The sequence below is a fragment of the Camelus bactrianus genome, chromosome 4, assembly GCF_048773025.1.
Source record: "Camelus bactrianus isolate YW-2024 breed Bactrian camel chromosome 4, ASM4877302v1, whole genome shotgun sequence".
Classification (NCBI taxonomy): Eukaryota; Metazoa; Chordata; class Mammalia; order Artiodactyla; family Camelidae; genus Camelus; species Camelus bactrianus.
In genome coordinates this window covers 68,576,176-68,601,337 of record NC_133542.1, presented here as the reverse complement: position 1 = coordinate 68,601,337, position 25,162 = coordinate 68,576,176, and the positions used below count along the sequence as shown (strand labels likewise).

Here is a 25,162-nt window from a genome sequence, read left to right as displayed (position 1 = left end):
TGCTACCTGATGATGCTCCCCTTCCCCCAGCTCTCTGCAGGGCTCTGGGAAGTCAGAGGTTGGCCAGTGGGACACTGGCCCTGCCAGCTTGAACGTGCTTCCGAAAAGTGGCTCTGTGACCTCAAGCGTGTGCCCTCTTTCTCTGAGCCTCTATGTGGTCTGAGAGGTCCATGAGATGATGTGTGCGCTGCACGTGAATGGCAGAGCGTCAGGCCCAGACACAGAGAACAGCCCCTCTGCCCTGGCTGGGGTGCTCACTGCCCCAGGAGACATGTCCGGACATGGATAAAGGAAAGGTCTCAACTTCCTTGGATGACCTCAGCCATCCACCCTACCTTCTTCCTGGCTGGTGCTTCCTTCCCAGGTGGGCCCTTTTCACCCTGTGTGCAGGGTGTGCAGAGAACTGCAGCTGATCACGAGCCTAGGCCCACGTGATTTTCAGACCTGTCTTGAAGGGTTCAGTGTAGCATCTTTCCATTGGTTTTTCAGAAAATCAAACCCGAGAATGAGCTTTTTGAAGTCCGGGAGAAGCCCGGGCCTGAGATGTCAAACCTGGCCCCTTCTGTCACGAATAATGCTGACCTGGCTGATGCCCGCGAGATCAACTTTGAGTACCTCAAACACGTGGTTTTGAAATTCATGTCCTGTCGTGAATCTGAGGTAAAGGGCTTTGAGTTGCCTTCTGGGTACCGACTTCCACCGCAGGGCCTGGTTCGTTTGTCCGAGCCCTGCGCGGCTTCCCACCAAGTCCATTTCTTCCTTCCTCTCCCACTTTCTGCTTTGACCACCATCGTGGATGCTCAGTCGTTTCTCCAGCTGGCTTCGACCTGCTGATTGAGCGGCAAGCAGAGGGGCGCCAAGCAGGGAACTGGCTTCTGGGGGGAGATGTGGGTTGGATGCTGAGGCCAGAGTCCAGGGAACCAAATCCGTCTAGCCATCCTGCATGCTGCCAAAGAGGAGGGTAGCTGCCATGGACGTCCTGGTGGTCTCGCAAGTCCCCAAAGTAAAAGGTGGGAGAGAAAAAGAACCTGTCATTGCCATCAGGCCTCAGAATGCCCGCCTGCACCCTCCACGCAGTCCTGGCTGGCCAGCCGGGAGCACAGGAGGAACAGGAGCAGGAAGTGCACCGTTTAGCCCCCCAGCCACCACCAAGGCTCCAAAACTTACTTTCTTTCAGGCTTTTCACCTTATAAAAGCTGTGTCAGTGTTGCTGAACTTTTCGCAAGAGGAAGAGAATATGCTCAAAGAAACCCTGGAGTATAAGGTAGGGTTTCCTGGTCTGCTGTCCACCGTCCAGAAACTGGAGTCAGTCATCCCAGCACTGGCAGATGAGACCAGCCCACAGCTGCATCATTAGCTTAGAAGGTGCTTTTGGATGATGAACTTGACTCTGGCAGTGTTTACTGAGGACATGCGCTGTGCCCACAAGTCTGTGCTGTACCTGACCAGCAGGCCTTGTGTTTTCCAGAGCACTTTCATTGGCATCACTTCAGTAGCCCCCGGTCTGCACCCAGACTTTTAAAAAACTGAAAAGTATTCAAAGAGTACCTGCATAAATGCTGTCATGGAAAAAAAAGTTAGGAAAAGAATTACCTAAATTCCACTACCTCGTTCTTGTCAACTCAGGTTTTTCTCCTGTTTCCCTTCCATATTTAGAATGGGTCTTTCCATTTTACAATGGTTACCGCAACCACTGTTCTCACTACTGCTCCGCTCACAGCCAGGGCCAGGATGCGGGGAGGGCAGGAGGCAGGCAGCCCACGGATGGGGAGGGGGCTCTTTCAGCTTCCTCTACACCCAGTGCTGATTCTCATCTCAAGAGCCTTTTCTGTTTCAAACACAGATGTCATGGTTTGGGTCCAAGCCAGCTCCCAAGGGCAGCATCCGGCCATCCATCTCCAACCCTCGGATACCGTGGTCCTAGATGGAACTACCCAAGGATGGACCTCCAAGGGCTGACACTTCTTCTGTGGAAAGAACACTGACACACCAGTCTGGGTGGGTTTTTAATCACTGTAACTGCAGTATTTTGTACAAGCGTCTAAACATTGTTTACAAGACTTACAGCCCACTTCCCTGCAGACTGCTATGAACCTCAGGAGGTAGCTGATCCTGCTATTCTGGTCACCAATCGGGAAGGTCCTGGCACTACCCACATTTCCACAGTGCTGCTAAAATCCCCGCTCTGGCCAGCACCCATCTGCACCTGAATCCTCTTTCCATGTTAGCACTTAAAGCTGAAGCCGTCGGCATGTCAGAGAGGAGCCTACTGACCCATCTGGTAGTGAGGACGCTGGATGTTGACAGCCCTTTGAAATGGTGCCCAGCAGGCGAAGACCTCCTGCTTCTGTCACGACGAGCCCACTCAGTGGGGCTGGCTTTTACAAACTGTCCTTCCCTGTAAGTATGTTTGGATTCAGATGAGTTAGAAGAGGCTTTTAACCCTTCCTCCCAAGGAGACATTATTTCACCTTGTTTCTTAAACCACCTAGAACTTTAGATGTACTCTAGGGCCAGTGTGGAGTAATGGATATGCATCTTTCTGACAGCATCTCATTTTACTGACGAAAACTAGCAAATATATAAAAAGATCCTTAGTACCAAATACACTCAATTGCCTTTTTAATGAATGTACTTGTCTTGGATAGGTTGCTGGTAAACCATTTTAAACTATTTTTTATAGCTAAAGTTCCTTGCTATTATAAACATGTCTTCTGTATTATAAAATCCATTCAACTGGTGTTCTTAAAGAAAAATCAGAGCATCAGGAGGAAATTATTTCTAAGATTTGGATCTCTGTCCCTTTGTAATGTTGCTAGAATTCTGCGGCATCTGCTTCTCTCTGAAGCAGTGGTGGTGGTTCATTTGCTTAGCTCTTCATTCTAACCCTGAGCAAATGCTAATCACATGTTTTCTACTGCTAAGGACAGTCTGCTGTATTCAAAGGAAGCAGCAGCTGTCTCTCTCCCCAGCCTTGACCAAAACATTAGAGGTGGTCTGCCTTGTATGTGGAGCCACCATCTCTCCCCTCCCCACAAGTATTTAAGATGACACTACATTCGTGTATGGTGTCCAGCCAGCCCCCAGCTGGCTGCAGTACTTGACAGCATGCAGATGGCTCTGGAAGTGACTGATAAAAACTTGTATTCATGATCATTAAAGAAAAGGGGACATGCTTGTCCTGGTTAACCTACAGTATCGGATCTAAAGGGAAATCGTGTATCGATTTATAGTTTGATGAAAGTTTTACTGGTTAAATAAAAAACTGAAGTTAAGTAACTGGAGCTCCTAAATTTATTATCAGTTATCCTATGTAGTTATATTTCCCAGTTATATTTAGGGTTAAAATATGTAAAATACATCTCACAGAAGAACAAGGATTTGCGGTTAACCTACAACAGGTTCACAGACCTAGATGTACCAGGCAAGGGCAGCGTCACCCTCACCCCCACACGGGCTCTCTGCCGTCCGCATGACCCGGTCTCTGTCACCTGCCTCCTTCTGTGGCTCCTCCCTGCAGATGTCTGACCTGTGTTTAGGATGCTGGTTTTCCCTTTACCTGGTGGGGACACAAAACGGGGGTCCCTTCTGTTCTGTCATTTTGATGAGTAAGACTTAGCTCTTCCAGTTGTTTCAGGAAAGTATCCCTAAGATTGGGTAGTTCAGGGGTTGCAGAGACGACTACAACACAGCTGTGGGAGCCCCGTCCAACTCCTCTGTGGCCTCTCCAGCCCGTGAGCTGGTCTCACCCCTCATCCGTGTCCCCCGGCAGTTTTAGGAATAGTCGTGGGGCCCGTCACTAAGTATGTACTTGCACTGGGCGGACTCATCCTGATGAGGCTTTCCTCCTGCATGTTGAATTTCCTTCAGCTTTACGGGAAAAAGTGGAGTAAATATTCCAAGTGATTTAATGCACTTTTACTTGTATAAAATACTCTGTGATAAAAGACAGTATATATACCCTTTATATGAGCATTGGATCTTGATCTTGCCCTCCTTGTTGTAAATAGGGATTGTGTTATCTAAAACTGCTGTAGAAAATTCACTTGTGGTGCAATACTTTTTTGATTAAAGCTCTTCAATCCAGATGCAGTGGGTTTTACTTGACATAGTTTGGCGTGTCAGTATTTCTTTGACTTGTTAAATTTAGTACATTGTGTCTCACATTTAATACTTCAAGGCCAACTTCAAGGGCTGTGGACATTTGTCTTTCAAAAAGAACCTCCCCAGGTTAGGTTTGTATGCGTAAACAGTATATGTAATTTAATGAAGCCAGCAGCCTAGTCCCACCTCGCAGGAAGGGTGGAGGTTCTGCAGAGGAGTTGGGAAGATTGTCACTTCGGTTAACATCCACCTCCAAGGCCCACATGACTGAGAAGAGCTTCAGGAATATGAATGGGATCCTTACCTTTAACGGCAAACTGCAGTTACATGTGCTAAAAAAGAAAGAAAAACATCTCTGCTCTTGAGAGAGGCCCATTGTTAGTGGTTACAGGGAACAAAATGTTCCTTTTGTATCTATAGGCTGATTGCTGTTTCTGGCTTTTAATCCTTTAAAGAAAACTCAACATTCACGGCAATAATGTTCCTGCCAAACGGCCAGACCCAGAGTCAGGAGGTGGTGGCTGGACCCATCAGAGCCCACTCTGAAGACTCCAAGTGCAGTCACACAAACTGAAGACTTTTAAAGCCTAGGTCAATTATTGAGTGTTTGGCACTTTATTAAATTAAGCTCCAAAACTACATACAAATAAAGAAGTAAAAACAATAGTTACTCAGCAAAACGTCTCTCCGAAGGTAGCACTGCGGCCCAGGCCCCAGGCACCGTGTGGAGGAGGGCTGGCCTGCCGGGCCTGCTCCCCGCCGATGGCTCGGCAGGAACACGCGTCTACCCGCTTCACATCCAGGTTCTGGAACAGGCAACCTCTCGCTCACTACCATCCCACTTTCCTTACATACACAAAACACACTGCAAGGTGTATACTAATAAGCCAAGAGCTTTATTGATGCAGCAGGCACTTTACAATGAACCCAAGAGAGCCCGCCTTCTCTGGGAGCATGGGACGTCTGTGATGTCTGTACAAACCCTCGGGGGTTTTCCACTTCAAAAAAAAAACAAGCTTTCTTTTTAACACAGCCCTTGGATCTGCACCTGCCCAAATCATCCCTCCCCATTTTAAACAGGCAGTGCACACAGGTACACCTGGCCAACGCGGGCCAGCCACTCTGGTGGACAGTCACAATGTCAGTACTGCATTACTCGTGGACAAAGGCAAAGACTATCAGATCCTGCAAAGGGTTTAGGAAACAGTAAGACGACTTCTCCCTCCACCTTGAAAATAAAATACACTTCAGCGGATGCATGTCCTGAAATAGTTTAGTTGGGAGTTCCTAGGAAGATGGTCCATTGTCAATCCCTTCTTCACCAGCCTGTGCATCCAAAATTCTTCTCAAGGTTACATGAGTCTTTTTTTTTTTTTAAACAGTCTTTCTTGCTGTAAGAACTCTTATAATGGAGCCTAGTCCTCCTACTGCTAATGCCTGTGGGGGCAGGAAAAAGAAAGGTGTCAGCTGAAACTTGGTTGGCCAAGGGGAGCCTAGCTTGCCACGGAAGACCATGCACTCCTGACCACATCACAGATCCTCTGAAAAAGGATTCCTGCGAGAGTTAGGAGGTGCCACCAGGGCTCACATTCTAGGGACGGAGCCCTGTCCTGGAACCAAGCAAAACTGGGCTTGAGAACAGGGTCCCCCCAGTTTCCCTTTGACAAGCTCATCCTGTCCAGCCTGCAGGCACTTAAGCAGACACTAGCCCATCAGAGCTGAAATCCTAATAGGGCCAAGTACCAAGCTGCCTTAAAGGGGCCAGAAGGCCTGGCCTCCATACTATGCAGAGGGCTGGCTCAGTTGCCCTGAGCACCACAGCCACCCCCACCCACTAAGCCCAGGAATTCACCTTCCAGCCGAGTGAGCAGAGGAGACCCACCAGCAAAACCAGCCCAGCCCAGCCCAGCCCAGCCCAGCCCCAAGGCTCAAAGTGCCTGACCCCTCAGGAAGGGCCACTCCCTTACAACTTAACAGAGCTTTTCGGGGACGGACATTGAGAGTTAGTACTAGTCTGGTCTCCTTCAATGATGGGCATGCTTCCTGTAGCTCTACGGGGGAGGGGGGGACACAATGGCACACAGGCAGGACATAGGCTTGACAAAAGGCCTTGCTCTTGTACCAACCGAAGTAAAGGACAGGCACAGCTTTTCCTGCTTCAGGTGAATAAAGGCCCTACTAAGTGACTGCCAAGTTTTCTGCCGCTGTCCCCTCTTGGCCTGGTGAGGCTGAGGCTGGAGCAGGAAGCCCTTAGAGCTAAGTGGAGGGCTCAGCCTGCATTCCCAACACCCACAACCACCACCTCCACCAGCGCACACACACAGTATTACAAAGCCCCAGCCGCCAGCAAGCCCGCCCACCTCCCACCTGCACTCCCCATCTTACCACGCCAAATCACCTACCCCGCTGCCTGCCTGGCATAAACCAGCAGCGAAAGCAACGGCAATTATCAGAGACAGCGGATCCCTACCAGGTGCTTCCTTGGGAGAGTTAAGTGCTCAGATGTCCCAGGTTGCTTGAGGCGTGGCCCCTTATTCCCACATGCCTACCAGGCTGTCCTGTTTGTTTTGGATAATCTGGCCCGCTGATTTGGACCCTGGGGTTGGGGTGAGTCAGTGAGCTGCCTGAGTGGGCAATGTATTCACATACCTTTTCATGCCACTGGAGTAACACTGCGCTGCTATTTTCTGTAGGCTTCTCAAACCCTTTATAAATGTACTTCATTAGCAAGTCAACACCATTTCTGTCCAGTGACTGCACAGCCTGCTCAATTTCACTGCTCTTAAAATTTGTAAGCACTTTCAGCACCACGCCCTGGGCCCGTTCCTACAGAGGAAAGAGAAAGGGAGTGAGGCCCAGAGCCATGGCCCACAAATATCCACACCCAACACTGCAGGCTCCAAACACCAAACCAAGGTGTCATAGCTCTTAGAACAATGCGCAATCTCTAACTCACCTGGGGTGGTTACAAAAGTAAGTGGGCTGAAATTCTTTTATTGACTTAAGTTTCAAAGTACCCCAAAGTATTCAAAGCCAATCATTTATTCCACTTATTTGGGGGAAAACAAGTGGTTTACTGGGAAGCAGCATCACTATTTTTGGTGACACCAGCAAGGCCTCAAACCGTCAGAATCATAACTATGGAGATCCATTTAAAAGAAATTAAAAAAACAACAACAAAAAAAACCAGGTTTACCTGGCTGCAGCTTCCCTCTGCATTCAGTCCCAGTGAAACAAAGGAGCCGTTCCCCTCCACGTTGGAGAGGTGCAGCCACTGATTATACCAAGATTCCACCACAAGATGGCAAAACCCCAGCTCCAAAGAGACCCCTTTCCCAGGACCAAATTTTAGACAGCCTCAGCAATGAGGTTTTAGACAATCTAAGTGATGTAGTCAGCACAACTGTATCTTCTCACCTAGTTTTTAAAAGGCAGGAAATCATAAAGCAAAAATCCTTAAGCAAATGAAGCCTATTCAATAGCTTATAAAAGCATAACCACTGCTTAGTCCCACAAGGCAAATTCATTTATAGTTTTGTTCATCAGGAAGGTCTGGACTGACTTCTCACCCCATGAGTCCCTGGGGAGAAGTGAGCGTTTCCTTGGGAGGTTTTACTATGAACACTGGCAACTTTGGTGTCAGGAACGCCAGGAGGCATCGGGGAAACACTGCCCAGTGCCAACTCACTACCTTGGTACATACTCACTGATGCAGAGATGAAACAGACACTGTCCAAAGCCCCAGGGAGCTCACGCTGGACAATCACAGTCCTGGTCCCAACACCACCCAGAAGAGCTGCAGCTTGACCCTCTTTACCTTCACGGCTTGATTCTTGGTGTTGACGGGAGAGTTCCGCAAGGCTGCATGAAACGCCCGAAGCATGTCCCCTGTGCATCACCACCAGTTAAGGACTGGGCTCTAGCGTGTTTGTGCTTTTATCAATGAACTCATTTCTAAAAGAGCTCAAGAAGAGGTGAGTCAAATGGCATCTTACCCACATCCACCCACCTCCCACTGCACTTTCCGGGCGCAGCCTGCAGCTCTGAGCCACACGGAGGGTAGAGAGGGCATCTCTGCCAACCCTGCAAGCCCTCCTTCTGCCACCCCCTAAATCTTTCCTGTCAAAGCAAGTTTGGACACACACTCCCTCCCTCACAACTGCCCTCACAGGGTAACCTGCAGCAAAATCTGACTTGAGCTGGTTTGCACCTGCTTGGCACCAGGCACGGTTTATCTGCCCTACATCCACCATGTGAGGTTACCATTCTCACCTTCTCATTCTCAAAAAGGAAGAGCAAAGGCACAAACAGAGGTCTCCTAACTTTTAATCCAATGTTTTGTATCAACTAAACTATTAAGAAATTAAGATGTGCTAAAACTTTTATCTTCCAAGACCTACCCAGGTGGGTGAGGTCCCAACTGAGGGAAATTAAATCATCTGAAAGAACTTTTTGCCAACATAATGAACCAATCCTCCCCCGCCCCCATTAACCAAACCTTAGCTGGAGTCCTGACATATTCTTTGCTGAGCTCTGAATACCCAGCACTCAAAAGAAAATTACAATCTGGGTTAGGTCCCCAAAGGTGACACCTATTTTAAACTGAATTACATCAGCTCACTTTCATTTCCTCATCTGAAACACTGGCTTCAGCCAAAAAGCTTCAAAAATAGAACAAGAAATGGCTTCTGCCCAATCGGGTCTCTACTCCTGTTCACACAGCAATACCCACATGTGAAAAGAGCCTCCTGAGTAAAGCCGAGGCCCCAGCCTTCTCTAGTGTGCCCTCCATCTTGACTGAGCTGGACCCACAACACCCAGGGAGCCACCCCTGCAGAGCTCCTTGGCCCCTGCTGGGCTCAGATCCACCTTCCAATTTGAGAGGCAGCCCACTCCCCCACCTCCTGAATCTGTCAGCTTTGGAATTCCTTGTTCCCAGCCAGGGGAGGGCTATATGATATTAGTCACTGATAACTTCTACCTCAGAACTCTCTTCTAATCTGGCATCCCAGAGCAATAAGCAGAGTCCCAGAGGCTAAAGCTGGCACTCTTCACTAACCAGCATGGCTGGGAAACAAAACGCTTCAGAAGATGAAGGGGTGAAGGCAGAATAACTAGTCCACAGGAGGAAAAAGAGTTACTATTTCAACCTCTCTGTATCCATCAACCAAGCATTCACTATAGGTGCTGATGGGATGGGGACCTTCAGCAGCCTGGAGATCTGGGGAACAGGGAGGGGCATACCATCTATCAAGCTGGCCTCTGTACTCAGCTGGCTTTAATCCCTTCCCACAGTCTGTGGAAGCTGGGGAATCCTAGTCTCCTCTAGATCAGGGTTTTTCAACTGCAGCACTAACGACATTTTAGACCAGATGACTGATGTAGGGTCTATCCTGTGCATTGTACAATTTTTAGCAGCATCCCTGGCCACTATGCACTAGATCCCAGTAAAACGTCCCAAGTTACGACAGTCAAGTATTTCCAAACAAAAACAAATTTCCTCGCGGGAGGAGAGAGTGCAAAATCACTGAAAAACACTGCTCTGGACAGATCTCCACTCCAGAGGACGAGAAGGTGCTTCAGCAAGGAAGAAAAGAAATTAATACTTTAAAATTCCTACAGGGTCTCAGATCCTGTGTCTAGCTAGGCGTTTTTACAAGTCATCTCATTACTGCTAACTGCTCCTTGTGACAAGAATCGTTATTCAGATTTTACAGGTAATGACTTTGAGGCTCAGAGAAGGAAAATGACCTGTCCAAGGTCACAAAGCTAACCTCTCCAGCTGGCCTTCCAATACAAGTATGCCAGACTCCAAAGCCAAGCTCTTTCTACCATCCCCTGCTGCCACTCCACCCACAGACCCAAGGTGCATATCCGGACACTTGTGTGTGTCCAGTACTGTGCTGAAGCCTTCTGGGATGTTGTCCAGTGATGCTCCCACGGAACCTGTAAGCCCAGCCTGTTTCTTCTCCTTTTAACAGAGGAGGATGCTGCAATTCAGAGAAAGTATGTGACCTACTCAAAGTCATACAGCTACAGCATGACAGAGGTGGGTGTGTGGATGCACAGCCCATGTTCTATTTCATCTGTGTGCTCTCCCACCAGCACTAGGACAGGCCTACTACCTACATTCCCCAACTTCCATCAATCAACCCCTATCCCTACTCCCCTAACCTATGTCCTAAGACTCCTACAAGCCTGTCCTATAGTTTGAATTCAATAATCCAATGTAACTCCAACAGCTGGCACACGGCAGGGACTCGGCAAATATTAGTTCCTTCCTCCTCCCTCCCTTGGCCCCACATTTGCCAGGATTTCAGTTCTCATCTGTTAACCTCCCTTTCCCCCATCCCAAGAGGTACACTCTCCATGGTAACAAGGTTTCTGATACTGCCATTAGTGGAGAAAGAACCATCCCCGGATATGCTAAGCCTAGGCCTCCAAGCAGCCTCAAGAAACTTAGCATGTCAGGAGCTACCAAGAGATGACTTTCAACAAGTCCCTGCAGCACCAAGATTAAGACAGTAGATAACCAGACCCTGTCCTCCTGCTCTGTGGATGGTCTGGACCACAGGCCTGACTCTGGGGCCCTTTTGGCAATGCCTGCCCGTGAGCTAAGTTCTGTCCTGGCTGCAGAGTTAAAAGTTCCTTCATGGGGACTCATCTATGATTCCATTTCACTAATGGGGTAAGCAAGGTGATCCTGATGGGGCAGGAAATACAAGTTTGAATATCCACCTTTCAAAACACATTTCTTTTCAATAAAGAAAATCTGAAGGTTTATGTCTCAAAGGCACACTGGAGGAACACTGCAGGGCTCCTCTGAAAGGCAGTCTATGGGCCTGAATTCCCAAGCTGAGTCAACTGATTAAACACCCAGAATCTGATTTATATACAGTACAGCATGAGCTTCCAACCCTGCCCTGGCAAGTGAGGGGGAAGGGGCAGGCACTTCCTGTAATACCATTTGAATAAAGAAAAATCCTTCCTGTGAGAATAAGTCAGTTTCCTGTGCTCAGACTGTTAAGGGACCAAGGAGGCTGTGACAACCAGCTCTATTTTTAATCTTGTTTTCTAAATGCTTGTTTTCTGTGACCACAGAACAGTCATTTCCAGTCGTGGGGCTCTACTTTTACATCACTTTATGCTGTCTGGTTTTTCTTAGCTCTAAACTGGTAGTTTTTTTCCACTGTTTTCTGCACAAGAAGGCTACTGGGGGCGGGGGGGAGGGAGCCAAAGCTCACTTGTTGAACATGGGTGAAACCATGAATGTCCAAAGCCCAATGGTCATAGGAACCTAAGAACAGGTGAGGAAGAGTGGCATTAAGCTGGAGGGTCAGAATGATTCTGGGGTGGGAGGTGCAATCTCAGACCTGAGCTGGACTAAGGCTGCAGCCTTCGGTCCCCGTGGGTCCTTTCTTCCCCGCAGCCATCCACCCACCTATCTTCCTGTGATGCTGCAATCCACACCGAGAGGAGTGTGCCCGGGAGCCGCCCTGGCCGCTCAATTACTCAGCGGTGGCTCACCTGGGCCCCTCCCGCAGATCTAGCCCGAGAAGGGCCCAGTTTCCTGCATGGGAGTGATGGGGCGCCCAAGGAAGGGACAGCCTGAGGGAATGAGGAGGCAAAGGAGAGGAAAGAGGACAGGCCTCGCGGAGGAGAGGGGCCTGCGGGGCCGGACGTGCGTCCGGCATGCTCTTGGGGCTGCCGAGCAAACCGGCCCACCAAGATCCAGGGGCTGCGTCGGGGCCCCGCTACTGAGGCAGGCTCCGGGGGCTGGGGCCAAGCGAGAGTAAGGAGCCCGTGTCAGAGGGAAGGGGGGATGCCTGGCCCGACGGGAGTCGGATCGGGAGTTGGGAGACTGACCGGAAAGGGCCGAGAGAGAGAGTGGGGAGGATGGCCTGAGGGGCCAGAGCCGGGGATGAGGAAAATGGGAAGGCCGGGCCAAAGGGGAGCCCAGGCCACCGCGCTGGGGAAGGATATTGCCGTAGGAGCCCGTCCACCTCGCTAGGGTCCGGGCCTGGCTCAGCCGCCGCCGCCGCCGCCTCCTCCTGCTCGTCCACGAATTTGTTCTCGTCAAACTCGTCGATGTCCACCCGACGGAAGCGCGAGGACAGAGTGTTCCGGGCCATGGTGGGGGATCGGCGCCGGCTCAGCCGACTCCGCTCCGGGGTAGACCTCCACTCCACTCCGCTCGGAACCGGCTCGGGCTCGGGGGCGGGAAGCGGCCGCCCGGCACCACCTCCACCTCCTCCGCGCGCAGCCGCCGCCCGCCCACTTCCGGTTCAGGCCGGAACCGGAAGTTCCGGTGGGAGGGAGGGGCGAAGCCTGGCGGGGCGCAGCTGGAATCGTCCGGGAATTGGCGTTGAAGTTGTGTCTGTGGCCGCTGCTGGGCTCGTCTTCGTGGAGCCTAAATCTTTACGTCTGAGGTGCGGACGGTCAGTTCCCGCGCGGGCCCAGCAAAGTGGACGCCATAACTGCGCTCTTCTTCGGCTTCCCTCCTGCACCGGAGGAGCCCCTGGCTCTGAAAGGGTCCAGGGCGGGCACAGTCGCGGTCTCTGGGTGTCATCACTGCCCAGAGAGAGGGGGCACGGGGCCCCCAGTAGAAGGCGCCCGGCTCTGTCTGTCTAGTGTCGGGCAGGTTTCTTGGAGAAGAAACATTCGAGCTGAAGCCTGAGGGATAAGCAGTAGTTCTTACGCCCCAGAGATTGATGAGGGGTGGGAGAGCCTCCAAGAATGCAGAATTTTGGATTTTAGAAGTCTTGGACGCCACTACACTGAGCTCAGAGGAGATGGTTGCCTCTGCCTTACTGTTGTAGTGACCTTATTGTTAATGGACTGGAAGACTTTAAAGACGTTTAAAGTGTATCCAGGGTGCTGACAAGACAAGGAAGACTTTTGGACTTGAGTGTTCCACGGCCTCGAGTCTGTAACAGTCACGTTGGCCGGGTGGGTGAGGGGCGGGGATAGGAAGATGACTTTATGCCCACTATCCGAGGCAGGAAGAGCGAGGTCCTGGGGGCTGAGAAGTCGTGCCTGGCTGGAGAATCATACCCTGGTAAGAAGCGAATCCCCAGAGTCTAAAATGGGGGTGGAAGGAGGTAGAGCAGAGTTAAGGATTACTTTGTGGTGCCAAGATTAGGTGTCTGGGCTGTTGCTTGAGGGGTTCTGTTAAGGCCTTCGCCTTAGACTGCACTGTATTTTTGTTTTCATGTAATAGTACTCTTTAATAAAGACCAGTAGTCAGTGAAATGTGACTTGTTTTCATTGCTTCAAATACTTCTCATTGACCTGTATCTACAGATTTTTAAAAAAATATTGCCAGACTAGGATGCTACCTAATTTTGGGTGTTAGAGATAGACTCTTACAGAGGGAAATAGGTACTGAATAAGTCTCATTGAGAATACCTGGGAGCAAGAACCAAAGTAGAGAGGTGACTTAAGAGGTGATGCCAAGTGTCCAAGTGACCGGCATGGTAGCTCAAGCCAGGCAGGTGCCAATGAGTGGTGGGAAGAAGTTAGGTATTCTGAAGATAGACGCTGCAGAATTTAGGGGTATATTGGATGTGTCATGTAAGAGAAACAGGGGAGCCATAGATGACTTCAAGTTTAGAAAAGATGTGTATAATCATTACCTTTAATAGAGCTATAAGCATTTGGAAAATACGACAGACAAGTCCCTGTGCACCATTCAACTTCCATTTAAGATTAATCTCTGCCAAGATTGCCCTCTGCCGTCTCTTCCCCATCTCCCTCCATTTCCTGGAAGCCTGCTTCACTGTGATCTGGGATAAGTCTCTTCAATTCATTCAACAAGGATTGAGGTGCTGGGCCTGGAGACAAGAAAAACCAAACCAGGTGTCAGCCATGGTTCTGCCACCCCCCAGGAACTTCCAGGCTGGCTGTAGAGATAGATAGACACATAAACTTCATTTTAATTCAGTATGTTTGGGGCTAAAGAAAGGATTGCACAGAAGACTTTGGACACAAGCGGAGGTTGTGTCCCAATTTTATTCTAAGGTTGAGGTCCATTAACAACTTCATGAGAGAGTGGGAGAAGGCTCCCTGGAGGTGAGATCTGACAACAACAAGGGGGCAACCTGGCTTTAACTAGAGCCCTAAGAGGTGTGGGTGTGTCTTCATTAATGGCAATGGGGTGACACTAGAGCACTGATTCATACTTGCTGATTGGGGCAACAATTAAACTGTCCAGTCAGCCTGAGCTCTTTCCATGCCATGTGAATCCTCCCTTTAACTTTCAGGGTCAACTGAAGTGTTCATCCATCTGGGATCATTAATATCAATGATATTTTGAGCGATTGTTATGCATCAGGTCTTGTGCTAACAGTTTTACATGTTATCTTCCTGATCCTCATAAATACCCCCATTTCACAGGAGAGAAAACAGACTCAGGGGAGATTTGCCAAGAGTCTCAACTAGCACCAAGCAAAACAGTAAGAATTTGAAACTGGGTCAGGTTCACTAAAAAAAGGCCATGAATACTCTTTTCCCTACTACATGCTGCCTCCTCTAGAATAATTTATGTAGTTGGATTATAGCTGTCTGACTCCGCCCCTCCCGCCCCCCTTGGCCTTTAAATTCCTCCAAGGCAGGGGCCATGTTAATTAATCTTTGAAAACCCTCATCCTTCATCCCCTGTACCCCAGAACACCCGTACGCATCTCAGAGTAGCAGACTGGCCGACCTGCAAATGTTTACCGAATGAATTAATGAATGAATAAACGAATAAATGAATGAACGAATCCTAGTCCTTACTATGCCAACTGCGGTAAACTGCCTCCAGGGACTCAGTTTCCCCAATACGCTGCTGAAGGCATTAGACCAAACCTAAGTAATCTCGAGCGCTCAGGAGAAAGACTGGGACACTGCTGGGCGGGGCTCCGGCTCCTCAGCGCGGGACTGTTCGGGCTGTACCACCACGCTCCTCGCAGCGGGGAGGGGGATGGTAGGGGCGGAGCCTGCGCTCCCCTGCCTCGATACTATTGGCCACGCCCTCCGCCACCCGGCAGTAGTTGCGGAGGTCAACCCCGCCTCTTTCTCTTTTCCTCCAAGAAGGCGGCGGCAGCGGGTTGTACAGCAATGGTGAGTGCCGGGGAATCGGGCCCCATCCGCGCGCTGTGGGCCTCTGGGGCTGGGGTGGGAGGCGCGGGGCGAACCTTGAGGTCCCACCTGCCATCCTGGCCTATGGGACGCCATGCGGCCGTCCCAGCCGGCCTTCATCCTCCCCTCGCCGGTCTGGGCTAGGAGAGGTGCTCGCGCGCTGCCAGGGCCTTCGTTTTCCTGTCTGCTGAATGGGGCTGGCGTCCTCGCCCCGCAGCAGGCCTGGGCGAGGGAGCGCCTGCCGGGGCCTGGATTGTCCTGTCAAGGCACTTTAGTGCTGGGCCTCCAGCGCGCTCGTGACATCGGTGGAGGCCTTGGTGAGCGGCGGAGGGAGAGGTGGCCCCGCCGGCTGTTGGACCCAGACCCTTTATTGCGCGCAGGCCAAGATTAAGGCTCGAGACCTTCGCGGCAAGAAGAAGGAGGAGCTGCTGAAACAACTGGAGGACCTGAAGGTGGAGCTTTCCCAGCTGCGCGTCGCTAAAGTGACAGGCGGCGCGGCTTCCAAGCTTTCCAAGATGTGAGTGACGGGCGACCAGACTGCGGCCTTGTGGGAGTGGGGGACACACGCATTGGGAGCATTTGTGGATTTTCGAAGTTGACTTAAGGAAGGGTCCCGTTAAGTGCCCATTCCCTGGATCAGTGAGTCGGAATTTAATGCCCTTCGAAACCAGTCTATCCAGACTCCCCTTGCTGACGCTTAGGCGCTTGGAGGCCCGTTGTCTTTGTGCGCTCCTTTTGCCTGGAATGCCCGTCTTTAGCTTCTCTGGCTGGAGAAAGAAATGGGTGTCCCTGAAGACCCAGTTTAATGCTGCCTTCGAAAGTCTAACTGGATCCCTTTCTTCTACCTCCCACCATGACTGGATTTTTTTTTTCTCACCCTCCCTCACTTGGTTGAGGGATCCCTTGCACCCCCTTACTTGAGTTGTAGTGTAAGTTAACTGATACAAGGGGAGCAAGAATCCAGACTTGTGAAAGGAACGTAGTTTTGGAGTTAGTCAATCTGGGCATAAATTCTACTTCTGCCACATCCTATCTAATGGGCAGGTTCGCTTACCACCCAGGTTTTCTTCCTTTTCCATAAAATGGGCCCCCAGTAATTTTCCTTTGGTGGTGGGAGGAGAATGGTTGAGTTGGGGAACACATAAGCAAGTTGCATGCTGAATCCTCAAGACCAAGTTAACTGGTGGCTGTTTACTGAGTGACTGCCATCCCCCAGCATGCCTCATTCAACATAACTACAAATTCACTTATCCCAGCCTGTTCCTATCTTCAGCCTCAAGCCTGCCCCCAACCCCAGCAGCATTCTGTTTCTCAAGGTGTCTCATTTCCTTCCTAGGTGGCCCCTCCTGTGACTCCCTAAGCTTAACTTGGTTGTCCAGTTTGTAGCAAGATCTCCTCCACTCAGCTCATTCAGATGGGCACTGGTCAGGTCTTCTTTGTAGCCCTCAGGAAGATCTTTCCTCGTTTGCTCTCCCATCTCATTAAGACTCCTCAATGAACCCTTCCCAGCCCTTCCTTGTCCCCACTCCTGTGATGCCCGTATCTCTGGCTTCCAGAACACCTTCCCCCTGAGTTGGGTTAGGCATCTCTTGGGTGAATATGGATGAGTTGGAGAGCTCCCCTGCCCTGTGACATCTGGGCCAGGCTCTGAAGGAGATGGTTGGAGAGCTCTGTGTCTTCCCCATTTTCACTGATGTCTCTCTATTTTGTAGCCGAGTTGTACGCAAATCCATTGCTCGTGTTCTCACCGTCATTAACCAGACTCAGAAAGAGAACCTCAGGAAATTCTATAAGGTTAGTGGGGAATGGGGTGTGATGCTTGACTACAGGGAGCAAAATTCCAGCTCTCCTTTGGCCAGAGGGGCAGTATTGCGAGGTTGTCCTGCCGGGTTGCTTGGGACTGGGCTTTCCAGAGCCTTTTCAGCTTGTGGATTGGTTCACCTTCTTACTAGCATGTGGCATGCAAACTGCATTTCTTTGGGGTTACAGTTGTCAAGAAATCAAAGATGTGATGGGAGTCAGGCTGGAGACTTGGGTTATGAATAAAACCTCATCAGCTAAGTGAGTTTGGGCAGTCTATGAGAATTAATTGTTCAGATGTTTTAATTTCCTTGCTAGCTCTGTGTTAGTCACTGCAAAGCATCTGGTATTCTTATTTTTCAAACGAGGACCTCAAGGCTTAGAGCGGTTAAGTTGCCCCACATCACCTCCAGTAAATGGAGTGATTGGGCCTAGGGTCTGAACCATGTCTTGAGGGGCAGGGGATTGAGTGAGTTTGTGTGCATGCATTTGATTTATTACATGAAATTGGCTTGTTTGATTTTGCGGCCTGGTTGTCAGAGTATCTTGGACAGCCTGAAACTCAAGACTTGTTTGAAGCTGCTGTCTTCGTATGGGACTTGGGGGAAGCCACATCCCAGCCTTTGAGGCCTTTCAACTGATTGGATCAGGTCCAGCCAGATCACTTGGGTTAATTAACTGATTAAAGTTGGCTGGTTGGGGGCTTTGATTACATCTGCAAAATGGTTTCATTTCACATTGGCACTGAAATTAGTGTTTGAATGACTGGTTTTGTGTTTGGCACATCAGAAAACCATCACAGTGCCTGGGCTAGCTGCCTGGGGGAGGGGATGCTGCCACCCTTGGACATTAGTGTGTAGGAACATTTTTTTGAGGATTGGGTCTGAAGCTTTCATTAGGTTCTGAGGGAATCTTAACGAGGTCATGGCCCAGAAAAATTGTCTTCGTGATGGCCCAGTCAGTGCATTCCCCAAAACAGCCAGGCAAGATTCAGGTAGAGGTGAGGTTTCTGCCTCTGTGTCAGTGCTGTCCAGTACAGTAACCTCTGGCCATAAGTGCCACTTAGGTGGCTAGTGGCCACTCTCTTGGACAATACAGAGTTCTAAGTCACTTAGTAAATTTGAAATGGAGGGGGCCCTGACCTGTGCCAACTGATAAAAGGGATGTAGGTGGACAAAAACTTTATGCTTCCTGGCCCCTCTGTGAGCTTGCCCTCATCTGCTTAGCTTTTTCTGCACTTCTCTGCCCCAGGCTGCTCGTGACCTGAACCCCACTTAGCTGACACACGCCTGCTCTGTGCCTGTCTCTCTGGCTATCACTCTGGGGCTTTTATGGCAACTCTAGTTTCTCCCCCTTTCAACTGGCATCCATGTTGTTCCTTCATCTCTTCCCTCCTCCCCACCAGTATGCCACTTTTTTTTCTGTCCATCTTTCCCACTGGGCTGGGAACTCCCTGAGCAGGGAGTGGGTCTTGTTTATGGCTAAGCCGCACCCAGCACAGGGCCTCAAGCTGAAGAGGCCCCAGGGGACCCTTTATAGACTAAGAGATACATACCATGAGAGCTGCCTTGGCTCACCAGATAGGAGGTAGGGCAGGAATGAGTGGAAACAGTGATGGAGAGACCATGGCCCTATTAAAAGTCTAAGAGTGGTAGGGTGAAGTGGGGGGGCTTTGTCCCTTGTAGCAAGATGACCCTGTTCACGCCAGATCTTGCTGAGTTGCATATGTAAGTGGGGGTGTCATCACAGGAAACACCACAGTTACCTGGCAACCCCTCTAGATAAATTGAGCACCATCTTAAAGCTGCACGCCCTGACCCCCCCCCACATAAACACACTCTTATATAATTTAAGCCAAGATAACAGGAATTGTCCCCCAGGACTTGGTGGGTGCCATATGACCCTTGCTGGGTTGGGGCATGACTGATGCCGCAGATGAGAAGAGCACCTAATTAAGAAGTTAACCCACTTAATAGACTTAAAGAAAATGGGGACAGTCCTCCCCCAACCTTGAATTTAGGTGAATTAAAGCTAGCAGTGAAGGGATGTGGCCTGCCAATATCACAGTCAGTCTCCAGTCCCGTGCCCAAAGCCCCTTACTGGGCTGGATGACATCCACCTCCTCATGCTTGCATCTACCCAGACACACACTTCCCTCAGTCACTTCACAGCACCTCTTAGCTACTGCAGGAGTTCCCAAACCCTGGTCCTCAGGTTCCCCCTGCTCCATCTCACCCAGGGCAAGAAGTACAAACCCCTGGATCTGCGGCCCAAGAAAACGCGTGCCATGCGCCGCCGACTCAACAAGCACGAAGAGAACCTGAAGACCAAGAAGCAGCAGCGGAAGGAGCGGCTGTACCCACTGCGGAAGTACGCGGTCAAGGCCTGAGCATCCGAGCGTCAATAAAACAAACAAACTGGCTGATGTTGCTTTGTGTTTATAGGTGTTTAAGCTAACTGCTTGACAGATGGTGTGGCTTGGTTATGGTCACCAGGCATCTGATGATTCCCAGCAGGCTGGCCTGCCGCTGTTAGCTGCCCTGGTGTGGGGCTATGGCAGTCCCTGCCTGTCCTTTCACCAAACCCTGTGTCCCCTGGATAGGGAGAGGCAGGGGTGGAAGGTCTGAGAGCCATATATGGTGATGTTATGTTCAACCAGCTCTGGGTGATTTGCAGCGGGCTTGGCGTCTTGACTGATCAGCAGCTCCAGACACCAAGAGTTTCCCATCTGGGGTAAAGGCACATGCGTGGGCCACATCCAGGACTCCCTGCCAGAAGTACAGTATTGGGCTCTGGGGGTGCAGGCCTTCCACTGCACCCTTGTTTCCACGGGTCTTACCTTCAGGGTCTCAATGCACTTTCCGCTGTTGCAGTCCCATACTTTGACCTGGAAATTAAAACAAGCAGAGGAGTAGGGAGGCCTCATAGGCAAGTCTGGCATCTTTGACAAAATCACCTTGGGGTGAGTCTCAGCCAACATCTTAACCTCTTGGTCTGAGTTTTGAAGTGTTTGGTCTTCGGTGGGTTGTTTTGTTTTGTTTTGTTTTGTTTTTTATGGGGGAGGTAATTAGGTTTATATATTTACTTACTCAGTGGAGGTACTGGGGATTGAACCCGGGACCTTGTGCTTGCCAGGCGTGCACTCTACCACTGAGCTATACTCCACCCTCCTTGTCCGAGGTATTTTTGACAAGGGCTGCACTGGTGCAAAAAGGAAGTGCAGTACAATTTCCCCTAAAGCTGAGACATAGAAATGCTGGTGTCACTAACACTTAGGCCAGGGCAAACCTTAGTGCCAGGCATCAAGTACAGAAGTGGCTGGCATCTGGGTCTTGTCCTTGGCAGCCTCCTATTGAGGGCAAATAGAGATGTGGATATTTCTCGTCATGGGTGCTGAGGGCTCTGGTAGGGAGGATGTAGGGGTAGGAATTTGCCCGGAGGGAAGGCATGGTCTGGTGGGGTTACCGTGTGGGAGTAGCCAGCACTTGCCAGCTGCAGCCCATCAGGGGAGAAAGCTATGCTCTTCACCCAGGTGATGTGGCCCTTGAGCTGGACAAGCAGGCTTCTGGTTGAGGGCTTCCAGATGTGGATGGTCTTGTCCCAGGAGCCGGATGCCTGGAGAACAGGCAGCTCTTAAGCCCATAGATTTGGGGCTTGCATACTCAGCCCCCAAAATGGCCCTTGACCCTCAGAGTCTTGCAGTCAGCAGTAAGGGGCCATCCTGGAACCCAGGGCAGCCCAGCTCACCAGTAGGCCAGATGCCGAGTAGCACAGACAGCTGATGTTGCCACTGTGGCCCTCCAGCTCCTGGTGGAAGAACGCTGGGGTCCTGGCCCTAAGGTCCCACATTCGGATGGTAGAATCCCAGGAGCCAGTGGCCTGCAGATAGCTGCCATGAGCATGGAGCCGGCTTGTGCTCACCCTCCTGGTTCCTTGGCCAGATGTACAGAAAGCAGGTACCACCTCACCCAGCCCTGCTGAACCCCCCTCAGAAGAGCTAAGTCACCCGGTGGAGTTCTAACCACTGCTCAGCCCCAAGTGGACGTGGGTTCCCAATTCCCTTATGGTCACTGAGGTGGGGCCTGGGCAGAGATTGTGTCTCACCAGGCAGTCGGAGCTGGGTGCGAAGTCACTGCTCTGGACAGAGTCTCGGTGTCCCACTAAGTGGCGCAGCACCTGGCCTGACTGGAGGAGAGCACAGCCCAGAAGCTGCAGTGCCATGTTCTCGGTCTCAGATGGATCATAGGATTTGGGGAGGCCTCCTGGGCCATGACAGAGGAGGGCAGTCTAGGCAAGGGGAGCCTCATGGCAGAGGTCTTGAGGCACGGGAGCTGGGTGGGGGAGACTTGGGGAGGTAACTGGCCAGATGCAAGGAGGTGAGATGTCAGGTGTGGGTATGGGCAGTGGGGAAGAAGGAACACCCTTTTTGGGACAAGTGTGCAAAGTATACACTGCCTCTGAATCCCAGATCTTGCTGTGGCCTTCCTCTGCATACCTGCACCTCCCAGAGCATCACCGTCTTGTCCCAGCCACCTGATGCCAGCTGCTTTGAGTCATGGCTGAAGCTGACAGTCTCCACACTCCGCTGGTGACCTGCAGGAACCAGCCCGGGGGGGGGGGGGGTGAGGTGGCACAGGACGCAGCAAAGCCCAAAAGGGATACCAGGCTTGGATGCTTGGCTCCCAGTCCCACCCAGCCCACTCACCTTTTAGGACCTGCAGACACTTGGTTTCTGCTACATCCCACAGGCGGATGGTACAGTCACAAGAGGTGCTGGCGAAGAGGCGGCCATCAGGGGAAAATCGGCAGAACTTAACGGGGCCTGGGGCAGGCAGCCATAGTGAGGGAATAGGGCACTGTCCCACCTCCGGCCTTTACAGTCTGACTCCTCCTAATTCAGTCCTATACCCTCTCTCCTCGCTTCCTTCTAACTCACCCTCCGGGAACCTGGGAATTCCTGGGCTCCCATCCCTTGGCCTGGAACACCCAACCCAGTTTGCCCATTTGGAAAATCAATACTCAAATCAAATGCAAGCACCTCCCAGAAACTCCTTGACAGCCCAACCTAGGTTTACTGCCCCTTTTGAGCTCCCCTGCCCCTGGGCTTACCCTATTATAGCATGAAACGGTCTGCCCTGTAATTACCAGATTTCTTTTTCTTGTCTCCTTAATAACAGTTTACATCTACTGAGTCCTTACTGGGTGCCTTTGCTTGCATTCTCTTACCCTATACAGTAGCAACTATTATCCCCATTCTAAAGAAGCTCAGAGGTGACATGATGTGGCTACGTTCACAGTTTAGAAAGTGGGTAGACAGATGAAACTTAAGGACATTATGCTAATGAAGTCATTCACAAAATACTGTAAGATTCCACTTACACAAGGTGCTTAAGTCAAATTGGTGACAACAGTGGTTGCTGGAGGTGGGAGTGAGGAAAGGGAGAAATTAGTTCAATGGGTAAAAAGTTTCAGTTTCGCAAGATGAAGAGAGTTCTGAAAACTAGTGGCAAAGCTGTGTGAACGTACTTAACACTACTGAACTGTATTCTTAAAAATGGTTAAGATGGTATTAAGTATATTTTTAAACAATTTTTTTTTCAAGTGATAGGATTTGAGTCCAGGTCTGTGAGAATCAGAGGCCCAGGGACCAGGTTGTTTCTTCTTGCCCTCTGGCCTCAGCCTTGCCTAGGCTGTCTTGCTCGGATGCCCAGCTCAAAGTCAGGTCACTGAGGCAGGCTCTGCAGGATGCTAGAACAAGTCCATGGGCCTTGGTCTCCCCATTTAGGCTGACAAACCCCACCTGTATGGCCACCCAGTCTCCACAGCAGCCGCCCGCTCTGGGTCTCCCAGCCATACACACAACCGTCCTCGGAGGCTGTGAGCAGCCTCTGGCCATCGGGAGAGAAGGCAGAGGAGTTGACCTGAAAGGAGAGCACGAAAGTCCTGTCCTAGGGCAGGAAACATCTGTCTGATCATCCCTGGCCCCCGACTCCTGGGCCCAGCCCTAAACACTGCCCCAGTAGCCTGGAGTTGGAGCTTGGACTTCAGGCCTCACTCAACAACCAGAACCAAGGAACTTCTGCAGTAGAGCCAAGAGCTTGGAGCCCTTTCTGCAGCCCTGTAAGACCTGAGCCGGAAGCTCAGAGCCCTCAATGAAGCCAGATGCTGGAGCCTCCTCTAGGCGCAAGAGCCCGTTGTGCAGCTGGAACCCAGAACTAGCTCAAAATCTACCATAAATCAGAGTCCAAAGAACACTGGAACCAGCCTGAGTTTGAGCCCTCTCTGGAACCAGAGCTTAGAATTCTAGAGCCCATTCCGCAACTAGATCCCAGGGAACGCTCGACCTTCCACTGCATAGAACCAGAAACCACTCCAGACCGAAAGCCAAGGAGCCTAAGGTCTGGGCAGAGCACGACAGGGCCTCACCTCCCCGCGGTGCCGGTCGAAGAATTTCACTCTCCCCACGGCCAGCGTCCCAGGGGCCTCGCTGTTCATGGGCCCGCGGCCCCCCGCCATGGCGGGGTCCCTCCTAGGCGGGCGCTGGTCTGGCCCGCGGGCCCCACTTAGGCCAAGGTGGAGGAGAAGGGGGAGACTGTGTATGAGCGGTCTCCATGGCAATCGGGGCGGGGCGCGCAGCCGCTGTGGGGTCTCTGGAGAGCCACGAGGAGAAACAGTCTGGGAGAGACTGTTCCCATCTCGGGAGAAGTAGGGCAGCAGCAGGGTAAACCACGGGCGGCTCCGAGAAGGGACTTCTCTGCCCGGACCGCTGCTTGTCGAACCTTGGGGCAGCTGTGTCCTCGGGGAAAGGTGGCGCGCACCACGGCCGCTAGGGGGCACGCTAGCCCCGCGCACCGCGCTTCCGTCTTCCGCGGCACCGAACCCGTCCGTGCATAGTGCAGATCAGTTTGCGAAGGGCCCACAGACCCCTTTGAGACCATCCTGTTTCCCCATCTACACAAAGGAGAAGCTCATCCCTGCACTCCAGGCTCCAGGCTTGAGCCAAGCTCAGGGCCTGACACATGGAGGGCCCACCCTGGAGCCAAGAACTCTTTCCTACAGGAATGGCCACTACTGAGGCTGAAGAACTCGCATAGAGGGCTGGAAACCATATTCATCTCTACTTTCCAGGATGTGGAGAGCCAGAGGCAGTATAGAAAGCATAGAGCATTAAAAAGTAGGGTAACTTGTTAACATTCCTAGCAGCACAAAATGTGCCGTCTGAGGAGATGGAGTGAGGCCCTAGGAGCTGTCAAAATCTTTGTGGATACTTCAAGCTGAAACCCAGAAAGAACAGGACTTGGTTTCAATGTCCATTTTTCAGATGAGGAAACTGAGGCTCCAGGAGGTGGGGGGCTTGCCTAAGGTCACTCAGCCAATAAGAAGGGAACTGGGACTTCATCCCATGTCTCTCTGACCCTGGGCCTATATTAGGACCACCTGCCATGAATTCCAGGGGCCTCACAGCATATGAGTCTCTGACTCCTGGTACATCTGGGAAACTGAGGCCCTGAGGGGGCAGATTTGGCCCAATCATCCAGCACATTCATGGCAAAGCTGGGGCCACGACCCAGTCCCCTCCCCACAGTGAGACAGGGGTAGGACTGAGACAACGTACGCCTCCACTGTCCAGTGGATTCCAGGCTCCCTGAGGGTGGGGCTGGGGCAGCTGGGCTTTGGGAGCTTCAAATTCAAGGGTTCCCAGTGGTGATTCACACCCCTCCCCCAGAAATCTTTGCTAGAAATTCTTCTCACGGAGATCTGCTGTGTTCCTGCTCTATTTTAGGTCCTAGACATTCAGGCAGGCGAGGGAGTGACAACGGCGTCTTTGAGGCAGCCCCACCCCCATCCTAACTCCCAAAGAGCCCAGATCACTGAATTGGCTCCCCAGGGACCCATCTGATTTGGGCCTACAAGGCCAGCTCTAGACATTGGTCCCAGACATGGCTCCCCCATAGCTGGTTCCCCAGGCTCTCTCCCCTGTCCCTCTGCTTAGGCACCCCACAGCCCATGCCCCATTCAGCATTTCCCCAGCCACCTAGTTGCTCCTGCTCTACCTGAAGGGGCCAGAACCACCTTCCCCAGCCCAACCCATCATTCCCAGAGCCCTCTGGATAGACCTTGTCCACCAAGCCCAGTG

At 51.3% G+C, this 25,162-nt stretch overlaps 4 protein-coding genes across 8 annotated transcripts in view; 2 read left to right on the top strand and 2 right to left on the bottom strand.

The window, feature by feature from the left end:
- GOLGA1 (golgin A1) overlaps positions 1 to 4,086 on the top strand; it is a 43,077-nt gene extending 38,991 nt beyond the window's left edge. Inside the window, exons 19-22 of one of the 2 annotated variants that reach the window (XR_012506546.1) lie at positions 490 to 660; positions 1,178 to 1,264; positions 1,844 to 1,998; positions 2,083 to 4,086. Coding sequence is in view for 1 of the 2 variants with exons in the window: in XM_045517547.2 (XP_045373503.1) it covers positions 490 to 660; positions 1,178 to 1,264; positions 1,844 to 1,924 (339 nt within the window). In the remaining variant the exon portion in view is untranslated. Of the gene's footprint in view, positions 1 to 489; positions 661 to 1,177; positions 1,265 to 1,843 lie in introns of both variants that reach the window. The other variant, XM_045517547.2, reaches the window with a different exon arrangement.
- Positions 4,087 to 4,979: 893 nt separating this feature from the next.
- Positions 4,980 to 12,392, bottom strand: ARPC5L (actin related protein 2/3 complex subunit 5 like). The gene is made up of 4 exons (XM_010956147.3): positions 12,088 to 12,392; positions 7,922 to 7,994; positions 6,754 to 6,930; positions 4,980 to 5,541 (listed from the first exon to the last, which is right to left on the bottom strand). The coding sequence occupies exons 1-4, from the start codon at positions 12,234 to 12,236 to the stop codon at positions 5,479 to 5,481; spliced, it is 462 nt and encodes a 153-aa protein (XP_010954449.1). The 5' UTR covers positions 12,237 to 12,392; the 3' UTR covers positions 4,980 to 5,478.
- A 1,333-nt stretch (positions 12,393 to 13,725) lies between these two features.
- Positions 13,726 to 23,815, bottom strand: WDR38 (WD repeat domain 38). Of its 4 annotated transcripts, none has more exons than XM_045517549.2 (9): positions 23,452 to 23,814; positions 22,826 to 22,946; positions 21,731 to 21,847; positions 21,521 to 21,618; positions 21,130 to 21,210; positions 20,773 to 20,904; positions 20,491 to 20,640; positions 19,865 to 19,912; positions 13,726 to 13,937 (listed from the first exon to the last, which is right to left on the bottom strand). In XM_045517549.2, exons 1-9 carry the CDS (start codon positions 23,539 to 23,541, stop codon positions 13,914 to 13,916), a joined length of 861 nt encoding a protein of 286 aa, XP_045373505.1. In that variant the 5' UTR covers positions 23,542 to 23,814; the 3' UTR covers positions 13,726 to 13,913. The 4 variants fall into 4 exon arrangements, with proteins under 4 accessions (XP_045373505.1, XP_010954451.1, XP_074218316.1 ...); XM_010956149.3 differs by lacking the exon at positions 13,726 to 13,937 and adding an exon at positions 19,448 to 19,793 and having other exon boundaries at positions 23,452 to 23,813; XM_074362215.1 differs by lacking the exon at positions 13,726 to 13,937 and having other exon boundaries at positions 19,448 to 19,912; positions 23,452 to 23,815.
- RPL35 (ribosomal protein L35) lies at positions 15,057 to 19,447 on the top strand. The gene is made up of 4 exons (XM_010956148.3): positions 15,057 to 15,207; positions 15,606 to 15,742; positions 16,938 to 17,019; positions 19,265 to 19,447. The coding sequence occupies exons 1-4, from the start codon at positions 15,205 to 15,207 to the stop codon at positions 19,412 to 19,414; spliced, it is 372 nt and encodes a 123-aa protein (XP_010954450.1). The 5' UTR covers positions 15,057 to 15,204; the 3' UTR covers positions 19,415 to 19,447.
- Positions 23,816 to 25,162: the final 1,347 nt, after the last annotated feature.

Bases quoted from the DNA above. Each gene is read 5' to 3' on its own strand.
- ARPC5L (XM_010956147.3), bottom strand. From the start codon at position 12,236: ATGGCCCGGAACACTCTGTCCTCGCGCTTCCGTCGGGTGGACATCGAC. The intron at 7,995-12,087 runs ATATCCTTCCCC...GTGGTGATGCAC, and splicing joins GTGGACGGGCTCCTACGGCA to AGGGGACATGCTTCGGGCGT. The intron at 6,931-7,921 runs GTAAAGAGGGTC...TTTCCTCTGTAG, and splicing joins CCAAGAATCAAGCCGTGAAG to GAACGGGCCCAGGGCGTGGT.
- RPL35 (XM_010956148.3), top strand. The intron at 15,743-16,937 runs GTGAGTGACGGG...TCTATTTTGTAG, and splicing joins GCTTCCAAGCTTTCCAAGAT to CCGAGTTGTACGCAAATCCA. The intron at 17,020-19,264 runs GTTAGTGGGGAA...CATCTCACCCAG, and splicing joins ACCTCAGGAAATTCTATAAG to GGCAAGAAGTACAAACCCCT.
- WDR38 (XM_074362215.1), bottom strand. From the start codon at position 23,541: ATGGCGGGGGGCCGCGGGCCCATGAACAGCGAGGCCCCTGGGACGCTG. The intron at 21,619-21,730 runs GTGAGTGGGCTG...TGGTTCCTGCAG, and splicing joins GTGTCTGCAGGTCCTAAAAG to GTCACCAGCGGAGTGTGGAG. The intron at 20,641-20,772 runs GTGAGCTGGGCT...CCTGTTCTCCAG, and splicing joins ACTCGGCATCTGGCCTACTG to GCATCCGGCTCCTGGGACAA.